This window comes from Drosophila sulfurigaster, chromosome 2R (genome assembly GCF_023558435.1).
Source record: "Drosophila sulfurigaster albostrigata strain 15112-1811.04 chromosome 2R, ASM2355843v2, whole genome shotgun sequence".
Lineage (NCBI taxonomy): Eukaryota > Metazoa > Arthropoda > Insecta > Diptera > Drosophilidae > Drosophila > Drosophila sulfurigaster.
This window is the reverse complement of record NC_084882.1, coordinates 28601547-28625764: the sequence shown is the minus strand read 5'-3', so window position 1 is coordinate 28625764 and position 24218 is coordinate 28601547. Positions and strand designations below refer to the sequence as shown.

At 34.0% G+C, this 24218-nt stretch overlaps 4 protein-coding genes across 13 annotated transcripts in view; 1 reads left to right on the top strand and 3 right to left on the bottom strand.

Moving 5' to 3' along the window:
• Nucleotides 1–506: 506 nt before the first annotated feature.
• Nucleotides 507–1011, bottom strand: LOC133837430 (uncharacterized). The gene is made up of 3 exons (XM_062268193.1): nt 906–1011; nt 795–836; nt 507–736 (listed from the first exon to the last, which is right to left on the bottom strand). Exons 1-3 carry the CDS (start codon nt 964–966, stop codon nt 567–569), a joined length of 273 nt encoding a protein of 90 aa, XP_062124177.1. The 5' UTR covers nt 967–1011; the 3' UTR covers nt 507–566.
• Nucleotides 1012–1727: 716 nt separating this feature from the next.
• On the top strand, nt 1728–2521 carry LOC133837429 (uncharacterized). The gene is made up of 2 exons (XM_062268191.1): nt 1728–1886; nt 1947–2521. The coding sequence occupies exons 1-2, from the start codon at nt 1793–1795 to the stop codon at nt 2195–2197; spliced, it is 345 nt and encodes a 114-aa protein (XP_062124175.1). The 5' UTR covers nt 1728–1792; the 3' UTR covers nt 2198–2521.
• A 2479-nt stretch (nt 2522–5000) lies between these two features.
• The window catches only part of LOC133837428 (uncharacterized), a 103746-nt gene continuing 84528 nt past the window's right edge, over nt 5001–24218 (bottom strand). Inside the window, exons 2-5 of the mRNA XM_062268190.1 lie at nt 8739–12150; nt 7951–8093; nt 6830–6968; nt 5001–6750 (exon numbers count right to left, since the gene is read on the bottom strand). Of these exons, the coding sequence (XP_062124174.1) occupies nt 6510–6750; nt 6830–6968; nt 7951–8093; nt 8739–8971 (756 nt within the window). The 5' untranslated portion in view covers nt 8972–12150 and the 3' untranslated portion in view covers nt 5001–6509. The remainder of the gene's footprint in view (nt 6751–6829; nt 6969–7950; nt 8094–8738; nt 12151–24218) is intronic.
• Nucleotides 11618–24218, bottom strand: part of LOC133837426 (protein held out wings) — a 38569-nt gene continuing 25968 nt past the window's right edge. For 2 of the 10 annotated variants that reach the window (XM_062268181.1, XM_062268180.1), the window contains exons 4-8: nt 22088–22204; nt 20126–20266; nt 19550–19646; nt 18894–19241; nt 11618–12359 (exon numbers count right to left, since the gene is read on the bottom strand). In XM_062268181.1, the coding sequence (XP_062124165.1) occupies nt 12151–12359; nt 18894–19241; nt 19550–19646; nt 20126–20266; nt 22088–22204 (912 nt within the window). In that variant the 3' untranslated portion in view covers nt 11618–12150. Of the gene's footprint in view, nt 12360–13509; nt 17980–18893; nt 19242–19549; nt 19647–20125; nt 20267–22087; nt 22205–24218 lie in introns of those variants that run through there. The other 8 variants (XM_062268188.1, XM_062268185.1, XM_062268183.1 and 5 more) reach the window with 8 other exon arrangements.

Below are 24218 nucleotides of genomic sequence, written 5' to 3'. Positions count from 1 at the left end.
GCCAATTAAGTTGATTGTGTTACGAGCCGACTCCCACGCCGTAAACACAACAACCTGTTTTATTATACTTGTACACACATGCAAAATGGTTAAGCTCTTACCAAAATTGCTAGAGATTGATCAGTTCAACAAGAAAAAAAATGAAATAACAAACAACCCTTTTAAATGTTACCTGCTATCTATCTATACATAGCATCGATATAGATACTTGGCATGTTTGCGCTGTCACAAAAGAAGTAAATTCAATTGAGGAAAAGAAACCTCAATAAGATGCTTTATGTCAGCTATTGTTGTCGATTTAAAATACAATTTGTAATGCTGGACAACAATGCATGTGTGTGTGTGCTGGCAATCGATGTGTGAGGACATGAAAGAATAAATGAAGAGTGGAAACTGAAAGTATGCGAAATAGTCACATGCACACAAAGAGATTGCAATAGAGTTTCACTTATTGTTGGCTCAAAGCTTTTACGAGAATGCAGAGATTACTTGCCTCGCTATGCAAATGATGTGATCAGATAAAGACTTAATGCTCGCATACTTTACTCTATATTTTTACAACTTTTTTAAACATCCACATTGCAAACTCTGCAATTGCCATTGACAATTGTTGTGCCGCCTCGGCGATAGACTGTTGGACCATTATATCCAGGGCGATCCAGAATCACATTGCCACCATCAAAGCTGCGATATTCTTGGCCATTCACATAAACAGCTTCGCCATCCGGCTTATCACCTTTATATTAAAGCAAAAACATTAAAGACTGGTCAATTCAAGTCAGACTTGAACTTACAATTCAAACACCTGCCATTCACAATAACAACGCCGGGATAAGCTGCGAAATTAGAGCAAGAATATAGAGTATAATTAACGCAAATCAAACCGCAAGTCAATTAAGTCGAACCGCTGATCAAAACTGGCAGCAATCCCAATATTAAAAGCAATGCACACGTCAAACACTTCATCTTAGCTGCCGACAACTGACCACTTTATAATGCCCATATAGTTTATATATGAAATGCAAATACCAAATCAATTTGCATAATGTGTGTATTAGTGTTAAATCTTATCGCTAACGGTTCAATCAGATGACAGTTAAAATGCAACGACTGTTGAATGCACTGTCAACCTTTGATTCAACGCAACTGGCTTCACATTGTTGATATGCTCGAAGAGTTCTGAAAGGGTGCTTGGAGAGAAAAGCAATTACAAATTGATGGAGATTTATGACATAGCTTAAAAGCACACACCCACAAAAAAACGCATTTCGTAACAAAACCAAATTGAAATGAAGATTACAATTTACATAATTGCTATTCAACTTATGGCGAACAAACTCAGAGAATTGTAGTGGAACATGAATGATAATAGTATGGATTCCAGAGAAGTTGGCTTTTCCCATCGTCGTCCATCGTGTGAGTCGTGACTGTCGAGTGGCAGACATCAAATCGATGTACACTTCTCAGTTGGAGCACAAATCAAATGCTGGTTTTGTAATTGCTAGAACGTCAGTGTTCTCGTAGCACGTCACTTACGATTAAGACTGGGCATTTCCCCGCTTTTGATTAATACATGCATCTCTCTCTCTCTCTGTCTATTTGTGAGTACTCGCTAGTATATACAGACCTTCATACTAGATCTGAGTGCATAGTATCGATAAGGCGTTGCTTTGGTAAATCACACAATTCGCTTACGTTTGCCGTATAAAAGTAGACGTTAGCTTTGTCAGTCGCCCAGACTTGTTTGGCATCTCAACTCAATCACAACAACAGCAACGCTACAGATAGTAAAATGGGAAATTTTTCATTGGCTTTTGCGGTTTTAATGCTGAGCACATTGGCAATCTCGCAGGCGGCTGTCTACATTGGTGGCGGATGTTATGACTGTAAGTTCAACATTCAATGCAAAAATAATCAACCGAAAATACAACTAACGGCACTTGCAGGTAATCCACCCGGTGGTCAAGCGCCTGGCGTTTACTCAGCCAACGGCGGAGGTGGTGGTGGCAGAGGAGGTGGTGGTAACGGCGGCGGACGTCCGGTTTACTCTGGCAACTTTGGACCAAATGGCTACAGCGGAGGTGGCGGTCGCGGTGGTGGCGGTGGCGGTGGCTTTGGAGGCGGTGGCAATGGCGGTGGCTACGGAGGCGGTGGTGGCTACGATGATGGCGGTCTGACGCAAATCATAAGCGGTTAAGCGGCCATTAAACAATAATGCAACAGACATGATTATCAGGTCGCATTCGGTCTGCATTGCAATAGATTGCGTATACGCCGTGTTGTGCTCGAACTTTTACAATTAAAACAGAAAACAGCAAAAATTTATTAAATGGCTTCCGTGACGTTCATCGCTCATCAGCAAAAAGAATAAAATACTGGCAAAGTTTGTTGAATAAACAAATAAACTATACTGACTGTGTGACGCCACACAGAAGCAGCTATAGCTATAGCTATAGCTATACATACGTACATAATTGTGGTTTCCATAGTAATCGTGCAGCTATAAAGTAATTTTAACTCATTTTCATTGCTTTTGTGTGTGCGCGATTTATGTAAGCAGCAGGCGGGAATTTCTACATATACCATAATATATTGTGTTTGACATAATTCGCAGAATGCAACCTTACAATTGCGCAGTGAAAATTATGTAAATTATTCATAGGCGTAAAATAAGCGAATAATTCGTCAAAATGAGTAGCGTTAATTAATAACATTAATTTGGCTTTCATTAGTTAGTTCACCTGTTATAAACCGAAAAAAACTTTAAGCACTCTATTATTTTTTACATTATAACAATTAAAACTCTTCTTTGCTTCCAAGAATAAAAAAAAAACTATATATATTTTCTTTACTTTTTATTGTTGTAAAAACTTGTTGAAGGTAAAATTCTTAGTATTCACTTTATGTAGAGAGTAAGAGGAACACATTCTAAACATAGATGTATTCTTTGTTGTTATCAATATAAAGCTCTCCTACTGTGTGCAGGTGTTTGCATTTAATTTTCCATAATACAAGTATTATGATGTTTATTTTTTTGAATAGACGCAAACTTGTCTACTTGAAAATAACTTTAAAATATCAAACTACTCCAAGAAATATTTGAAATTTTATTTCAACTTTCTATATAGTATGTAAAACAAAATATTCGATTTATCTTTTTTAAAAGTGTATTTCAACTGTATATATTTAAAGGTTGCATTTAATTTTACCAAATCAATTTAATGCATGAAATGCACAAAATTCAAACTATGTATAGAAACTGAAAAGAAAAATGTATAGCATTCTACTATTTTTTACATTATAACAATAAAAAACTGTTTTTTTTTCACGAATAAAAAATATTAAGTTCATTTTATTGGAACGTTTTATTGTAGCAAACACTTGATACATTGCTGAAGATAAAATTCTCAGTATTCACTTTATGAAGAGAGGGGAAAATATTCTAATCTTAGATGTAGTCTTTTTTTGCTATCAATTTCAAGCTCGCCTACTGTGTGCAGGTGTTTGCATTTAATTTGCCATATTTATAAAACAAGTATAATAATAGTCTTTGCTGTTTTGAATAGACGCAGATTTGTCTATTTTTAAAGTACTTTTATATAAGATCCAAAAAATTCTCAAAAATGTTTTTAAACTTTGTATATACATTTCATAAACAAAATAATCGATTTATCTTTCTTCAAAGTTTATTTCAAAAGATGTATTTACTTTGACCAATTCAAAGTGATCCAGGAAACTCACAAAATTTAACAAAATAATCGATTTATCATACTTAAAAGTCTACTATAAAAGTTATATGTAATTGGACCACTTTAAATTGATTCAAAAAATGCTGAAAATTTATACAAACTATATAAAAAAAAATTCTAAAACAAAATATTCGATTTGTCTTCCTTAAAAGTTTATTTCAACGGCATCTATCTAAAAGTTTCATTTAATTTGACCAATTCAAATTGATCCAAGAAATCCACAAAACTTATTTAAACTATATATCAAACATTCATGAACTTAATATTCAATTTATATTCCTTGAAAGTTTATTTTAACAAGATTTGTTTAAAAGTCGTATTTAATTTGTCAAATTCATGTCTGTCACAGCAAATCCTGTGGAAATTAATCATGCAAAGGCTGGGTTCAAATTTTGCATTTAATAATTGATTTTAACACAGCTGCAAATGGAAAATTTGTCAAGTAAATGAAAATGGCTTAATTTGTCTTCTTAAACAATATTTGCCAGTTGTGTCTCCCAATCATTACAAAATGCAATTAATCATTCAATCAATTATAAGAGCACATTGATTACGTAACTTAAAACAAATGATGTAAACGATGTTCGAGTAATCCAATTATTGACTAAAGGTAATTCTGAAGCTCAAGCATATTTATTTATAGTGTGTTTATTTAAAGCTGAAATCAGTAGTGACCCCTGATAATCGTATTATGAAAACCCCTTTTACGTTTGATGAAAATCCAATTAGCCGTCGTTAATAAAGTAGTTAAAATAGCCAAACGAAGCCGGGGTGAATGAACGACCAATAAATCGCATAATTAAGCTTGCCAAATTGAACGCAAGGAAAGGTAATCAAAGAAAATGTTGAAGAGCCATTTACCAATAGCAAAAGTAAATATAATATTTCATAAAGTACGCTCAACATTGAAGAGCTTAAGTGTTGCCGGGATTTAAAACTCATACAATCAGAAGGACCAACAATCAATTTAAAATTTCAATCCAATAAAATCGAATACAAGCGATAAAGATTGATAATTGCTGAAAGAGATGAAAGAGTTCAATTTTCATTTATGACATACATTTAATACACAATAACGCAGATGGCAGATGACGGAAAGCACAATGTCTGCCTACAGATATGAAGGTGTTATTTTGCAGATTTCATATTTGTAACTACGAAATGTGAAACAAACATTTATTGCAAAACCGACACTTTTAATATGTCTAGCTTATTTAAGAACAACTTTTCAATTTACATGCATTTTTTTGCTACATATTTACCTATAAAAATTGTTTCAGAACTACTCGTATAACGCAACTCGTATTATTACTTTCTCTTGCTTTTGTCCACTACCTCCGTTTCCCTGGGCAACATGTTGCATGCACGTGGCTGCGTCTTCAGTCCTTCCAACTGTCATTTGCCATTTGCCATTTGCTTTTGCTTTTGACTTTGACTTTGCTTTGCCGTGGCTTTTTTGCCTTGTGTCTTTGCGTGCAGATGACAGCAAGTAATTTGATTTTAGCTGTGCGCGAATAAAAACAACAACATGTTTTATTTGCCCAGCAGCAGTAGACGACCAGTCACTTCAGCAATACATAGATCGAACATCAAATGTCGCTGTTTGCCGCTGCTGACCAGCTCGCTTAATTAATTACAAATTTTATCGCTTACGCGTTTGTGGATAAATCACAAGTTTGTGCTAGTTTTCAGCTAAGCAAATCGCCCGAAGACTCCTCTGCAAAACAAAAACACGTTCGAACTTTCCACTTGACTCGGATGGCAACAACGATGCAGCTTGCCCCAAGGACTAGCCTTTGACATTGTATAGAGGAGGCAAGTAGTGCAATGCATAAGCTATGAGCGTTAACTTGCATTACGACCAACAGAGCGAAATTAATATCGATCCCCATTGAAAGGCAACAATATGTAGAGTAAAAAACAGAGAGAAAACAACAAGAAAATATTGCAACAATTTTAGTTTGGTGTAACTTTAGAAGTACTTAAATTGCATTCTCCGTTAACAAAATTATAAGTTTTCTTTCCAGGAAACTCAAAAAAAAAAAACTGATATGAATATGTTTTGTTGGCAGCTACTAAAGTTGTTGATGTTATTGACGTTATATTGGCAGGAGTCGCCGCCCTAGTTACACAGGTTGTTTGCCTACTCAAAACTTTCTCCACAGACTTGCCAAATGGACTGTCAAATGAACGCAAAGGCAAACATATCTGCCACCATCCATTTAAAAGATAAATACCTGGAAAAATAGTCTGGCAAACAAAGTTTCAGAGCACGTGCTGGGTGAGTTCATTGCGTGACGGATTTACCTTATCGGTGTAGACAGAAGACACAAAGGCCCATTCAATCAATTTAGCATATTACGTATACGACAGATGGTCGCGCATCAGATAGTTATTGAACTTTTCTTTAAGTAGTCGTCGGATAGGAGATAAAGACGTGTCGCATAACTGAAGTGAAATTTATTTGAAATACACAAATGTTTCACACAAATAATATGGTACACATATACACATTCACATACATCAACTTAAGTGTTTATATATAGTATTGGAGATTTTTGTTTTAAGACTAACAAGTGCCGCTGTCCGACCCAGTTTACCCACCCCAAGAGAATCACATGCCCATGTTTTATGTTTTTTTTTGTTTTGCAAGCGAATCGCTCAATGCTATGCATTTTCAATTGGACAACCTACACCACCACACTTATACACACGCACACACAGAGAGACACACACGCACACAACCACAGAGCGAAGAATCTACGGTCCGGCGAGGTGCCGCAGAAAACGCAACATCAGTACTAGAGCCAGGGGATAAAAACTGCTCGATATCCAGGCGATGCGTGTCGAATGCGCACAGATGTCCTCCAGGTGGCGGCAATTGCTGAAGTGCTTCTCATCCGACAGCATTTTGGCGGTTTCGCGTGCAAATTCGGCCGAATGCTTGTAGCACTTATATCGCGCACTATTATAGATGCAATTCTCGTACGCGTAACGTGCACTGCAACAGAAAGTGGCAAGCGACAACAATTACTCTCGGCTTGACTTTTCAATTCCCCCTCGCAGCAGATGTTGCTTACCAACAAAACTCCATGAATTTATCGCTAACATTGCGGGTATCGTCGTGCAAATCATCCGTGAGTATGTTCTCAAAGTCTGCGGTGCAGCTAACCCAATCTGGTTGAATGTAGGCGAAACAATCCTTGTGCCGCAAATAATCTACGAAACAGAAATTATGTCAATTACATTCAAATATTTAAAGAGGTTTACAATTAAAAATGTGTCTTTACAAAATTCATATTCAACAGCATTTCAAACGTAAAAATCTATTTGAATATTATGATTATTTTTTTCACACAATGAATATTGATGCGCACTTAATTAATTCTTACTTTGAATACCTGACTATATTTAAATATAACTGTGAATTTTTGATTTTAAATCTTTTACATTTTTTATTAACATACATCAATTATGACTACAAAGTGAAGCTATCATTAAATAATATATTAGGCGCATATTAAATAAACTACTTAATTAATGTCATTAACTTGAATGTTTTATTTTAGTGCTTTGACAAGTGTTTTCACAAACACAAGCAACGTGTGCGTATACATAATATTTAACTTTCATTTGTTAAAATGAAAATTACCAAGACTTCTCAGCTGTGCAAGTTTTACATGTCCTTCCTCAGCTAAGTGAAAATAAGTGAAATTGCAGCGTGTGTGTGTGCGTTGCTTTGAGATGCACTTTACTGAAGAACAGCAAAGAACAAACAGCTTCTTCTAGACCACTTAGTCTGCGCGTGCTTTACACTCTGTTGCACTTGCAAGTCTTTAAGAGCTAGACATTGATTCATCAAATGCCAGACGGCGCAATTGAATGTAATGATACTAAAAATTTCAAGAATTTAATCGTACTCCGAAAAGTATGCTACATATTTTTTTTTTTGCTTCAAAAGAAGCAATCAAATGACTGAAGTTGACCAAAAGTTTAGCAATTCCAACTTTCTTAAGGTTGCTTTAATCGAAATGAAATTTACCATAATGCTAACAACAAAAACTAGTTTAATAAAATATGCTCGAGTCTTTTCATGGCTTTGAAGTTCAAATTACATGCTTGATATTTGAGTTTGTAATTCAATCACCGCATGCAAAGGTCTATTGATATTTTATGCCATAAATTCGTGTTTAAAACTTACCTCTTTGAAAATTCTCATCGGAACAGAATTTCTTTAAAAATTTACGAGCACCATCGACGTTGTTTTTAAACAAGTTTAGCTTTCGACTCTGCAGGCAACGCGCTGCATAGGCATCAAAGCATTTCATGCCCTTATTGAAAACACTATAAATAAATTTGAATAATTAGTGCTGGGGCACAAACAGAGAATATATATATCCATATTCCATTTTATGTAAATATTTATAATTATGTTGCGCTATAAAATGGTGTTGAAGTGCTGCCTCGTTTATTTATTTTTGTTGACCTTATCGGACCTTGTGAATTTGCCACTGTAACTAACGAGGGTTTTGATTTCATTTGAATTGATGATAAATTCTTCAATTTGTAGCGTGTTTTTAATTGCTGATCAAATTACACTGCACACCAGACATATTTTCGAATTTACAAATTTGCCAAAAACTCAATTAAGTGCGATTGAGCAAAACAAATTTAAGAACACAAAGAAAACTCTTTAATTAGGCTTTTGCACTCTACGCGAAACCCTTTTGTAAACTTTATTTTCTTTTTCTTTTGCTATTTACAGCTCAAGTCGAATTGAGTTAAAAGGGTCCAGAAGACACATCGAGAGGGAGTCTGTGCGGTGTCTGGAGGGATAATCAATAATGTATGTGTCCGCACAGGTGTTTTATTTATAGCCATCTCTCACGCATTTCCAGGCACTTAAAACACTTTTCGAGTTGTTTTTTCTTGATGAGTGTTGTGTGTGCGTGTCTGTATGTGTTTATCTGTATGGCTTTCGACACTTACATGCACTTAGCCATGATCTCCTGTTTGCTTATGACAATTTTTGTGTTTTGTAAAAACTCTGTTAGATGTGATGGCAAATCCTTAAAGCATTCATCGACCATCTTCTCAGTGTTCCCGCACTGTTCAACATGCGCCAACGGTGGCGGTGGATTCTGATGGGTTTCATTACGCGCATTAGCCATGGCAACGAACAGCACAACTAAGTACCAGAGTATCATCAGTCGGTTCGCCATGTGTATACACGATAGTTAGCTCCACGACTCTGAGAGCTCACTTGTTGCTACGCGAAGACGTTGTTTAACTAATCCGTTTTCGAGATTTCGATCCTTGCAATTCGCCTGCTACCGTTGAACTGAGCCGGTTGCCATACAGCTCAAGGCTTTTAAGGACGCGTTAACAGAGCGCTGTTAATAACAGCGCATGCGCATTGACGGCATTCGCACGTGTTGTTCGGTTTGTTTACAATACAAAAGGAAGCTGGATGGGTCCTTGAAGAAGTTTGCTTGCATAAATGATTGCTGCTGCTGCTGTCGCTGCTGCTGCTGTGCCCATGTCAACAGTACTTAATTAACTATTATTGTAGCATAAGTTACGAGGAACCTCAAGATGCATTGTGCAAATCGAACCAAATATGTCCTCCGTCTAAAAAGAGAGAGCGTAGGTGTTTGAGTTGGACCGATAACTCCTTTGTGGTTATTAACCACTTTGTTACACAAGCACAATGCAATCACAATTGCATCATCACCGTATGCTCCGATTCGAGATTAATTCTGCACCATTGCGAAACGAAAAACGTAGCCTCCTCTCTTCAAGGTGGACACAGATTAGATAGCAGTGTGTGTGGCATCCTCACATGTCCTCGTGCATTTGGTAGGCTTCTTTTGTTTCAAAGTCTGCCCACACACACACACGTCCTCATGTCAATAAGCAGTTTCGGGACATCCCCTGGCAACCAAATGAGTTACCACACACTCACTCACTCATTCACACAATTCAATTGCACCGATGGCAAATTGGGCTATTGTTGATTTTTGTCTTGTTTTTGTTTTCTCTGGTAGACAACAATTTGTTATTCATATTTCAAAGCGTGCATTCGCCCAATTATCCCCATTGCAACTACACAGTTGACTTCAGATTGAAAAACGTTTTCAGTTTTTTGGTTTTTTATAAACATTTATTTTATGCAAAAACTTGTACATAATTTAGTTTGATTTTTGTTTTTTTTTTTGTTACAGTTGCGTAAATAATTATTATTTGAACATATGTGGATAAGATTTGCAAATAATTCCAATGGATTTGCAATAATGTGTAATGTTTTCATGATATTTAATGAATGAATATTGTGAATATTGTTTGTTTCAAATAAAAATGTTCCCCATTAACACAATAGTACATACAACATTAAATTTGCCACGTGCTTAAAGATTACAACTAATTATTATTATTATTATTACTTTATATTATTTATTTAGAGATTAGTTAATAGGTTACTCACAATCATCAATTGAATTGAAATTCAATAACGATATCGATTACGAAACCATTTATATGTATACTCTATCGATCATTCGGTTATCGAAAAATTTCCATAGGCAGCACACCAAAAAATTTGTAAATTTTGGCGGTGCACGATTGTTACGATTGCACGATTGCCGATTATAAACATAAAATTATAATAATATTATTATTATTAAATTGTTAAATTATGTAGTATTTCTCGTTTGAATTGTGTTTCACTCGCAAGTATTTTGAGTATGTCGGGATTCACATCATTATATAGTAGTAGCATTATAATAATTTCATGATGTAGCGGCTGCCTAGCGATTGATTTCACTTTTTCATTCGTTTGCCAATTCTATATATGATTTTGATTGGTGCCGTCAATAATATTATTATTTAAAATTTAACAATTAACTTAGTTGCAATGCTTTGAAAAAGGCACACATAATTACATACATTGTGTATTTGCTTTCAATCAGTTTTTCAGTTTCAGCTTCATGCAAAATTCTTTAATTTAAAACAATTATCTATCAATTTTTCATTTGTACCATAATTTAAATGCAGTTCACATTCATTACATCTTCTTCTTCTCCTTCCATCCCCGTTCATCTCATTTTCATTTATTAATTTTAAACATATTTTTAATTATTTATAAAAAATTTCAAAAAATTATGTGCGTTTTCTAACTTCTAGAACTCATTTTAAATTAAAGAATTTTGTTATTGTTTGGTCAAACATTATCTATTATCAAAAATATTATTACTTTCATTATTTTTATCCTTGTTTTTTTTTTAATTTTTCTTTTGTTTTTGTTTTTATTTTTTTGTGTATAATACATTGTGCTTGAGCTCAACATTAACATTATTAATTAAGATTAAATTATTTATGTTTAACTTGTACATTATTAATGCATGATATTCGTTATTTTTCATTAACTAAATATGGCTGTTGCGTATTTTGTTTTGTTTGTTTTTTCTCTTATGCTTTTTTTGTTATCATAATCGGTTTTTATAGTTTATATAGACTTAAGATTCATAATTGTTTTGCGTATGTATATAGCAGATATAACGTATTCATAATCGAAATACTTCATTAACAAGAATTTGCGTCAATTTAACAAAACTAAATGATGATGTTTTGCATTAATCGAGACATTAGCAGAGCATCAATAAAAACAATCAAATGCTGCATAATGAATACGGATATGCATGTATGTGTGTGTGTGTGTATCTGTGTAATTGTTATTTAGTCATTGTACAGATAAAAAACAACTATTTAACCTTATGAACTATAAAAAAGATTCTTCTTCGCGAGCATTTTTATAAAAAAAAATTGTGATCAAAACGAATTGCAGATTTCTTGATGAGATTCCGTAAACATGATTATTTTTTGAGTTTTCTTTTCTTTTTTTCATTAAATATTTTAATAGACATAATATTAAGAATGGCTCTAAGGGCATATACACATATGGGATATATGGATATATATGTACGTTCGATTTGCTGCAGTTTAAGTAATTTTTGTTCGCTGAACTTTTTGTAAATTATGTGCTACTTATGAGTGCATGTGATAATCGATAATAATAATTATTATTACAAGTTATCCATTAAATATAATAACTATACACTATTGTTTGATTTGTTTAAAGGTTTTGTTTTGTCGTTTGCAAAACGCAACAGAAATGGCCACAAAATTCAATACATTATCATTATTACTTTTGTTTTATTGATGTTGTTGTTGTTAAAGTTGCAGGCAACAGGCCACAGACTTGCTTGATGTAAGGATGTTCGAGCGAGTGTGTGTGTGTGTTTGTGGATGCTTTATAGTTTAGTTTGTCAGTGACGAGTGTTGTTGCAGTTGCTATTAGAATTTCACAATCCATTTGCGATGGCACACAATGCCACCACAATGACTACTGCCACTGTTGTTGTTGTTGCTGTTGATGTTGCTGCCACACCGTAGTTGCCACACTAATACAATTATTGCTGCTGCTGCTGCTGTTGTTGTTGTTGTTCTCATAGTAATAGTTATTGTTGTTGTTACTGCTGCTGCTGCTGTTGCTGCATTCAAATGCAAATCGTTTGCTGTTGAATCCTGGCTGCATCTCAATGTCGAGCTCATCTGGCCAAGCGGCAATGCAGCAATGGCAGGATTTTGTATTTTATTTTTTTTGTTTTGTTGTGATTTTTGTGTGTATGTATATGTTGTTGTTCGATTTGTTTTAGATTTTTTGTATAGATATTTTTTTTTTTTTGGGTTTTTTGTTTGTTTGGTTAGCATGTAAATAAAAAAAGTCATAGAAATGGAAATTGAGTTTTAATATATGGTTAGCAGTTAGTTATATATTTTTGTTTCCTTCTTTATACTTTAGTTGCCTAACATCAAACATTGAAATCGTTTTAATATATGCGAATTATGAGCGCTAAAGTTACTAAATGAAAGCGGGCATATCAGATGTATAATATAATATATATAGTATATATTTATAGAGTATGCAATGTGAACAAGAAATATATATGTTTGTTTTAATATGATTAAGAGAGCAGGGCACACAGGACATGCAGGCCAAGATTCAAGATTCAAGATAGCTCACAAACGTTTAGTAACTTGTCTCGAATATATATTTATATATTCATATTCGTAAAACTATTCAAAGTCGGAGTTTTGTTTGTTCAGAGTTGTTGAAATGGACAAACACATACATACGAGTACGAGTATAAAAAATCATTTAGTTGTTCGTTGATAGTGCAAATAGATATTAAAAATTTGATAATCGTTATTAATGAGACATTTATTGGTTATTCGAATTGTATCAGGAATTGTATTTTATCGAGTAATTTACAAAACAACGTTTTATTTTTATTGTTCTTTTTTTTGGTTTTGGTTTTAATCCATTTTATTTACTAGTTTTTGTTTGTTTTGTTTTTTACTTTTATTTTCTTTGTTTTAGTTAACTTGGCCTTTGTTAGTTAAAATTAGCAATAATATTACATCACATATCATTTGATATTTATATGGTTTTTATACATATGTAAATGCTATATAGTATAAATTGTAAAGATTATTAGATAAAAAGAAAAATAATAAAATTGCAAGTGCATTGGCTGTCAATTATATATGTAAATCATAAGAGTAAGAATTATAATAATCAATCAATTTTTGCTTTTCATCGAAAATGCCAAGGTAAAGCGTTATTTACATTCTGTGTTCTTTGTACTTTTATTCATATTATTAAAGTCTGTACATCAAAAATTGTTGTTGTGTTGTTGTATTTTAAACTGTTTTTTTTTTTAGCATTAGCCAAAAGGAAATTTTTATTGTGCATCATTGTCAGACATTCTTTGGCATGTGGCATTAGAGTCGATTTAGTAATTGGTCTCATATACGCGTATGTATTGGTGTGTGCGTGTATCTGTGTGTTGTTGTTGTTGTTGTTGTTTATGTGTGTAAGTACTTGAGGAGATTTTATAGAAGCAAATGCATATGCAATTTTATCAAACGTTATACAAGTATTTATTCTTAATTTCTATAGAGAAATAGAGAGAGTGTATTACTGATACCATAACCAGAGAGAGAAAGAGAGAGATAAGTAAGCTTAAACATTACGATCTGTTAAATATACATAAATCAATATTTATGTAGTTTTGTGGTAGTAATTTGGGATTTGCTATTTGGTTGCTTTTTTTTGATGGTCTTCTCTATTATTAATATTATTGTAGTATGTATTATGTACGAATTTAAAGTGTGTGGTAGGTGAGACAGACGTTAAGCAAATATATATATGTATATATAGTAGAGTTACGCCCCCAAGTAGTATGTAGTAGTGGTTGTGGTGGTTTTAATTGTGGTGGTTTTTGGTAGTAGTAGAGTAGTACATCAGTAGAGGCCCCACCGGTGGCTAAGAGTTGTGTGTGTTTATTTGTGTGTGTGCGTTACACATATAGCTTATAGTTAAAGTTAAGTTCTTAATGGACTAAAAAAGTTGCAAACAAAAGTTAAGTGTGTTCTCATCTTCTAGGGTGATCAATGAGTTATGTATGACGACGACGAATAGAAGGAGTTTAATTTTTAATTTTATTTTTGGTTAGATATCAAAAAGCGTTAGTCTCAAACGTATTTAAAGAATTCTTTTTTTTTTTTTGTTTTATTGATTTGCTCGAATGCCCAGAGCATACGGTTTGATGAAACTTCAAGAGACTGGTTTTGGTTTTATTTTGTTTTTTTGTTTTGTTTTCTGTGTTTTGGGTTGCACTTCAACAAAAGTCATTGATCTTTATTCTGGTACACTTTCGGTTCAATTGCAACATACATTTAAATGATATACAAGGTAAAATTTACAAACTAACAGGGTCTTAATACTAAATACACATATAAAATTCATAATTCATATATATATATAGATGTAGATGTAGATATATAGATCGTAATCAAATTAATTATATGGCTTAAGAAAAAGTAATACAAAATGTACTAAAATTGCGTTTGCTTTTTTTTATACAGAAATCGATAGAAGTATCTCTTACCCATTTCTTCATTATTTCAATAATAATCTTTTTTTGTTTTGTTTTCTTATTGTTTTTGTAAAACATCAAAGGCACAAGTCAACGTCGTCAACAAAGAAATAAAATAAACTAACAAAAATATATTTTTTTGTTATACAAAAAAAAAACAACAAATCATATTGTTTTTTCTCTTGATTTTACCGATTTTTTTTTTACTTTTAGCAACTATTGCACTAACATTCAGCATGTGTCTGTCTGTGTATTTCATTTTCTTTTGTTCTTTTTTTTTCATATTTTTGGAAAATAAATCAAAAAGTCGCAAATGAACTGCAGTTGTTATGCTTCAGTTAAGAAAGCATAGCAACAACAGCAGCTCAAAGGGAAACAAGTAAAGGAAAAAAAAAGTGTAATAAAAAACAAATTTATAGATGAGTAGAAACACAACTAACCTGTGAGGCGCTTGATATATTTATTGGACTGAGTTAACTGAGTTACGGAGCTGCACAGACCGGCCTGGCCAACTGGACTGGCTGGGTTTCATTGGACACGCAACACACACACTCTCAACTCAAACAGCAGCAGAGAACAGCACAGATGATTGACATTATTTCTTTTTTGATTTAAAGCAGTTTTTCACAAAAAAATAAAAATATGGTAATTATAAAGTAAATTTGAAATAGACATAATGCAATATATATATTTCCGAATATATATATTATGTAAATCGTAATTGAACTAAATTGTATATATAGTAATATATGTAATATGCCCATTTGAACGTAATGGCGGGCGGAGTCGATAATCCACATAAGAAGTTTTAACATTGATTTCAAAAAAATTTAAAATTTTTCACTTTCGATATAAATACAAAAAGGTGTGTGTGTGTGTGTGAGTGAGTGTGCGATTGCTGCTGCTGACTGACTGACTGACTCGTGACACAGCGAGATGTTTTACTGTATCTCAATGAAACCCGCCGGCTTGGCTGGCACTCCGACCGTTGCACGCTGATAGGGGTGTTCTCTGTTAGCCGCCAATCGACGTTGCTGCTTAAGGGCGCCTACTAAAATATACGATACGATACATATAGATTTATATATTGCAAATATAAAATTGATATTGGTATTGGTAATGGTAATTTATATATATGGTATATATATGGATAGAGATATAATCAAGGCAATAAATATATATATACGGTATATACGGTTTTATCGGCGCATATATAATATATGTATGTATTGTCTACAAAACTTAGCTTAATAATAGAAAAAAACATATACTATATATTTATGCTTGCTTGTTTTAAACAATTCTTTCAACATTTTCACACATCTGCATCTTTTTGCTTTTGCTTTCGCTTTTCTTTTCTTTTTCACTAATTACCAATTTCATTAAGTTCAACTTCATTTTCTTTCTTTTTAAATTATAAAAAATTCTTTATAATTAACTGTATTGCATGTTGATTTACATTTAAATTCTGTTTCTTTGGAATGAGTCGTATATATTTTTATTTTTATTTGTTTTGTGTTTGTTTTTCTTTTTCACTTTGTAAGAAAAAAACAACGCTAATTGATTCGGTATCTGGAAATAAGTGATTTTTAAGCAGCTCGCTAATTAAACCTAACACACACAAATTGTTAAACTAGTCTTTAAATAATTAATATATAGTATAGATAAGCATAGTCGTGTTTCCATTTGAGTAAATGGATCTTCAGGGAATTTTGCCATCTCTTTTCTAGATTTTAAGAGAGAGAGACCTAAATGTGTGAAAATATTGCAATATCTTCAAGCTGCTACAAGTTTTTTTTTTTCTACTTTTCTGTTCTTTAGCATTTTTCCAGCTGTCTGTCACATTTGTCTGTCCGTTTTTTATCTGTCTATGTATCAATCGCATTTTGCTGACGTTTTTGACTAGTTGTGCAAAATATTGTTGTTGGACGGCTGCCTGAACCTCAACTAACTTATTGTCTACAAAAAATTGTTTAAGCACCAACTCGATTCAAGGCTCCGATTTAAGCTATAATCTAATATTAAAATATATATATGTATATAATGTTTGCATAGTTTCCATTAAAAATGCTACGAAAAAAAGAATTGTGTGGCTGCTCGAAATAAAAGAAAAAATATTAATGGCACTGGCTGGAAAAAATCAAACGGTTACGGAAATCAAATGTAAAACTTGAACTTGTCGTATAAGGTACATTTGTGCATAAATACTGCTAAAAACTAATTAGCTATCAGCTAAATATTGCACTTAAAGAGTATTGAAAACGATAATAAACAAATCAACCCACACCGTAAATAAAAACAAATGAAAAACTACTAAATATACGAGTACTATAAATAACACAAGTCGTCGAGACCTTAATAAAACCTAAGAAGAAAACATTCAGCGCCAGCTTCGAGTTGCATGTAAATCAAGAAAACTCTCAAAGTTATGCTATAAAGTATTCCAACGAAATTGCAGCGAATGTGTAACTCGGAACGGGGCTGTCAAAGAGGGATATTATACACTAAAAGCTAGTTAAGTCAGCAACTCAGTTGAAGGCTTTAAGTAATATGTATTTATGTAAGTAGAATACTTCATTGTTCCCAAACAAGCAACAACCAATTTCTTGCTGTCATTTGTTGTTGTTGTCGTCAACTAGAATATACTCATGTTTTAATTTTTTTTCGAAACGAAACCAAAAGAAAAACAAAACAAAAGTGTATAAATAAAATAAAAAAAACAATAGATAAATTCATCATGCAAAGCGCCTAAAAATCACTTATTAACCAGACTCTAGAAATGTTTTGCGACATTATGAACTAAACAAAAACGTTGACGAGCGTTTTGCTTTTTTTTGTTTTGTATTGTTTTGCTTGCTTCTTATTTGCATTTTTGAGTATTTGTTTTTGTAGTTGTAGTTGTTCTTGTTTTTTGTTTCTTGTTTGTTGTTGTGCCATTTTGCATTTTTGTTTTTCATTGCTAAATAAATATACACATCGATGCATGTATGTTTGTTTGCTTTTGTTTGTTGTTTGTAACTAGAGCTAATTAATGTTTAAGTAAGATTTTCTCTCTGTGTGTGTTGTGCACTGTCAACTGCAGAATGTAATCATTTTTTGTTTTGCTTTGTTTTGTTTTGCAACTGGAACTAAGAACTAACATTTTATGGACTTCAAATAAATTCTTGGTGCACACACGCAAATTCAAAAAAAAGTTCAAAAGACGGAGCCGGCATGCATATATCGACCAACTGTAAATATTTATATATATGGAACATGTTCAGATCAAAATAGGAAATGTTTCAAAAGAAATTAAAGGTAAAAGTAAATCAGTTAGATCGTCAGTAAATTATTATATATAGTATGTGAAACATTAGCTGTTGTTAGCTGTGAAAGTTTTTTCGTTTTTTTTTGTGGTGCATGCAAACCATTTAAGAAAATAAAAGCAAGCGTTGCTAAAATTGGGGTTAAAAGCGTGCACTTAAATAGCAATCGAGAAATTGAAACAAAAAAATTCTATAGCATACTTTATGGCACTGTAAAAAATAAATACATTTAAATCAAAAAAAACAGAAGCTGGAATACTCTCTCTCAGACGGACAAGAGCAAAGAATAACAAAAAAACATACGTATGTAAAATGCGCATGGAATTAAATAAGAAAATAATATAAAACAAGAATAACATTAATAATTAAGTGTGGAATACTACAAGACTACTACTATGATTGTAAAAATAAAATATATATTGCACTTTGGTTAATACGTCTAAACGAAAAAAATGCTGCTGCTGCCTAACTAGGCGTATGCGTGATGTTCTGTACTCTAACCTAACTGCAGTTTTGATACGTGTTATGATTGCTCGCAGTTTGGCACAAAAATTACGTTGGCTAACTACAAACTCAACTCTGAGTGTAATACGATTTAGATGTGTGTATATGTATGTGTGTGCGGTGTGTATGCTTGTGTGTGTGTAAACAGTTATGGCGCATTTCGTTAAGATATAAATATATATGTATATGTGTGTGTGTGTGAGAGAATAGAATCAATCTGATCTTCACTTCGATTGAATATCATTTCGATGATAGTTGAAAAATGTTTTGTATGTATATGTTATATGTGTGTCTGTATGTGTATGTGTAGAGAGTTTATCTAGCAAACAACCCACCGCTATGATCAGCATATTCCGTCAGCAGGGGATTGCCAGTGAGTGCCGCATAATTCGCATAATCCTGATAGGGGGCAAAGATCATGCCATGTGCCGTCTGATCGAAGGCAGCTGTCGGCGCTGCCTGGGCGGACAGTATGCTGGCCGCTGTGGTTGGCACCGTCATCCGTGGATTAAGTATCAATGGTGCGCCCAATGGGGCGTTGGCAGGTGTGCGTATCTGGGTGGCCAATCCGGATAGTGTGGGTGTCAGCAGGCGATTGTCCGGTGTAACCAGGCGACGCCACTCCTCTTCGCAAACTGCGGGATACAGAACAGAAGCAGAAGGAGAACCAACGCATGAGAAAGCTGTCCCGTGGTAGAAAAACCCATGTAAATTTTTAAATGGAAAACATTCGATCATTATAACAATATCATTATTGGTTAGCTTCGTTATCGTTATCGTTTTATCGGTTATCGATTTCCGATTTATCACATTTGAGAGAGCCGCGGGTTTAGTCAATACTTGGGGATTAGGCTGTTTAGGATTAGACAATGTTTTCTTTTCGCTTTTCTTTTCGCTATTATTCATTAATTGTATTATTGTTTTTCTGTGTTTCTTGTTTCGAGTAGTAAGTTTCGAGACTTAGAGGCTAAGTAGAGCTTGATTGACGTACCTGCGACTGATTTCGCTGTTGTGTCCCTATATGTGCCGTTAATAATGGCTAATTCCATAAGTTGACGTTTCTTTAGTTCATCTTCGCCTTCGGCTTGCTGTTAGTACAAGTACGCGTACGCATGTGTGTGTATTTGTGTATATGTGTGTGTTGGTGTTTGTGTGTGTGTGTGTGTAGTAGTAATAGATTGGTATTTTTTTTCAATGTATTAAACAAAATACATTAAAGCAGATTAGAATTTTTTTTTTTTGGTAAAAGAAATGAAAATAATATAAAAAAAATCATTATTAATATTTTTGTTGGTTAACAAATTTGTTTAGCAATGAGATTTGAATAGTTGTCTTTGTTTTGTATTTGATTTAATTTAAATTTTATACAGTTTGATAGACACAGCAAACGCATTATCACAATGTTTAATAGTGAAGTATTAATTCAAATAAAAGGAGGGAAACCGACGCATTTAATGCAATTATTAAAATCAGATATTTTTTTTAATCAATGCATTGCACATTTAGACGTGAAAGCATTAAGTTTAAAGTTTAAAGATTTGAAATTTCTTCATTTTCTTTGACTTACCGGCACTAGCAACTTTTGCACCTCGGCAACAGCTTGAGCCAACTTGACTTTGGCACGATTCTCGGTGTCCTCGACAGTGATGAGGACATGCAGATCATCGGACAAATGCTCCCAGTTGGGTTTGCCACGATTAGCATCCTCCTGTTGACAAGAATAGAATGATACAATGGTTGAATAATGATAAAGATGATCTCATTAGCTTTAAACTAACTGATTAAGTTAAGCAATTGTTTTTTGCATGCACAAAATGATTCACAGTGAATCAAGTGAATCACAAGTTGGCAAATAAATCACATCAAGATTGATTTAAAATTAGAATTGTGTCATTTCGCCTAGATTAAATGCAACTCAACAGATTCGTCAGATGAGCAGCTGTGGAAACATCAAAACTGTTCCCGATTGAACAGTAAGAAAATAAATAAAAATATGTAGAGATTTCACTGGAAAATCTCTTGATCAAAATCGAGTTTTCTCATGATCCTACTTTGTGGTTAAATTCCTCAAATTCTTCCCTACAAATGCAAAGACGACATTTGCACGCGCGTGTTTCGCTTTTAATGGACACAAAACAATTATATTGCAAGTGTGGGCGGCGATTGCGCTATAAATGAAATTGCATTTTATACATTTCTGTGTATTTCTCATTTTACTTTCGTTACTTTTTCCGCCACGCTAAATGCTAAATGCCAAACGCCAACACGCTTGAAATGTCGGAAAATATGTGTGTTTTCTATGCTTAGCCTCAAGGCTGCAAATTTGTTTTTGGGAGGGGAGAGAGGAAAAACGGGAGGAGGCAGCGCATTAACTTTTGACCCAAAAAATACACACAAAAAAAGTATTTAGTTTGTCACGTTTAAATTTAATTTCGTTAAATTTCTAATCAATTAAGCTCAAAATGACCAGCGAGCTGTCAGTTTAGTTGGCTTTTGATGTTCGCTGTCCAGTGACAGCATCACAAAGTCTGTTCATCCATCCGTCTGTCTGTCTGTCCGTCTGTCTGTCCGTCTGTCTTTGTCTCTCGTCTTCTGCTGGCCTGGCTAATTCCACAGCACTTGTCAAATTAAGAACTGTCACGACTGCATGGATTTCACAGCACTTACTATACGTATATAGGGAGGGTTCTTCACCGAGATCCGAGCGTCTGCGTCTGAGTAATCTATTTTCATATTTTCAGCTTCATGCACATGACTCACACACACACTCGAATGTTTGTGGTGTTGTGTAGGTGTTAGCTACTAAATTATCAAAATATTGCAACGCTATAAAAGTGAACATTTTAATAAAATACATGTATATACTTTATTTGTCTGTCTCTTGTCTATGTCGAGCTGCCATGCCTTGCGAATTAACCAAAAATATAAAATATATATAAGCGCACATTTGCGCACATCTCATAGAAGTCGCAGCTCTCTAGCGTTCTTTGTTTGCCAAATGCGAAAAGGAAATTAAATCATCAAAAAGCTTTGGAGTGACAAGATCCAGGGCGCAGCAAAATATATAGAAAAAAATGCCTTAATTGTCAAGCTGAATATTAAATACACTGCATTGTTTTTTGAGTAGCCAATTTGCTTACTTAATTAGCACAATTCAGGCATAACTTTTTGGCACATTAAATGAATTTTTCGTTGATTATAAATCTCAGTTTTAACCATGTCAAAAATTGTGAATTTTACTGGACTTTTAATTGACAAATATTTAAATTTGTTGGCACCACAAAACAACACTTTAATATTTCTATTGAAATCAGATTAAATGTGTATGTGGATAGTATAAACCACAAATATGTGGGGAGAAGAATTTTGGTGTTTCGTTGCTTTTAGCTGTGACACGCAGAGAATGCAGCAACAACTTGGCATTCAATTTGTAAACACATTTCCCAGCAAATTTCACAGCTAATGGATTAAGTGCTAGCATATATTTAAAAATATGTAAATATATATATGTTATACATAGATTTCTTACCTTCTTCTTGTCCCGCATGGAGCCCTTGCCGCGTACCATAATCTTACAGCCAGTCTCTTGCTCTAATTGTTTGGCAGTCATGCCGCGTGGTCCCAAAATGCGACCAACAAAGTTGAACTGGAAAAGAAATCACAGGAAATGAGCAAAACAATTAAATAACAATAATAATAATTAAGTATTAAGTATTAAGTATTATGTATTAAAACAAGATCTTAATGAAAATATGATGAAAAGGAGGAAAAGGTTATTTTGATCGCAAAATTTAAAACGCATTAGCAAATTAGAAGGTTGACTCATGAACCAAATCATTCATTGCACACAACACAACATTCTTTCAAAGTCAAATTTAATAATTCGCCATCTCTCAAATCTCAACTCTCAATGTGCACAATGGCGTATACGTAATATGACCCTAAGGCGACACGCCTGAATTTGCCACGATAAACCAATCAGCCAGATACTCAAACAGATTGCCAACTGCAGCAGCAGCTGCCACAACACAAAAAAGTCAGCAAAGGCAACAAAGCGGCGGCATTTTGCATCACAAATCCGCAATACGAAGAGCGGAGAGTGTAGAGTGTAGTCTTTGGCTTATAGATTGGTGTGTGTGTGTGTGTGTGGAAGGCATTTGAAGGGGTCTCGTTGATAAAGCTAGCTTTTTGTGTGTGGCAAGTTGGGCAAGCAACAAGCTGGCGAGTGCCAATTATATCAGCAGTTGCTGCCACGCCCCCCCTGAAGCGTTGCTTTTGTTGTTCGCTGCTCGTAAATTAGCTGATTAAATTGTTCGGGATTTATTAGAGCCGAGTCACAGCCATATCTCAAGTCATTTACACCGAGAGTTATAAATATAAATGGCTTGGCAAACTGGTTCAACGGTAGCCCTGGGGCAAGCCGCAACAAGTCGCCGCGACCACCCACCAAATGTATATCTATGTATGTGTTTGTGTGTGTGGCATGCTCTTTTCTTAGCTGGCCTCCAGCTAGCAAAATAAAAATCTATTCAAAATCGATGATGTGATGCAGCGCGATGACGATGCGAGCAACAACAATTTGTGCAATTGTTGCAAGCATTTTGCAGCACAAAGATCGCATCAACTGCAAATTGCTCAGCCATTAGTTGCATCACACGAGCGCGAACTTAATTAAATTTGATCATAAGCAATTCTTAAATGGCTACCAAAAAGTTGAAACTGTGTTTGCATTGTTTGCTTTTCGGCGGCTTCATTGAAACTTTATGCATCTTTCATAATCAACAATATATACATATATAGTATAAAAAAAGAAAGGTTGTTAATTAAAAACAGCAAACACTGAAGCGTTTCATCGAAAATTAAATTGCATTGGCCCTGAGAGCTTAAATATTTGATAAAGTCAAATAAATTAAAAGAATTGCCTCGCTGGCTGCCTGGCTGCCTGGCTGCATCAACGTGGTGAACATGTTTCATTTCGTGGGTTATATTGTAAATCAATAATGACACAAGCTGTATGGCGGCAATTATGCGCCTCAAGTGGAAAGCGTGCCACAAATGGAGGCACCAACAAAGATATAAGGCAAACATGTTGCTGCTGTTTGCTGACAAAGGAGGCACAACAGATGCGGGACTGAAGCATTCAGACAGTAGCTGCAAGCTGTTGAATAAATGTTGTACTTGTAGCTGGCGTCGAGAGGGTGTCTCTCTCTTTGGGTTATATTACAGATTGTGAACGGCGATAAGAGTCTCGAACAACAGCAAGAGCAGCAAATATACAATTATAAATATATTGCTACATCAAATATATACAACAAAAATATATACAACAACAGCAATTGATAAGACACAAAAGGCAAGCATCAAAAGGTAAAGGAAAAAAAACAAAATACAAATGCACCCAAAATTATAAATTGATGATAAGCAATGGAAAACGGAAAATGAAAATGGCAAATGGAAAACGACATTGCGGTTGCCTTGGCAAAAAACCAGACCAAGTAAAATCAAGTAATGGTCAAATTGGCCAAAAGCCGCTTATCAACACGCGTGACAAACATTTCAGGCCACACACACTCACTCACACACACATCGATGGACAGAGACAACTTTAGTCACTTAAAAGACAAATATAGTAAATCATTATGCTAGCATCTAAGCCAAGT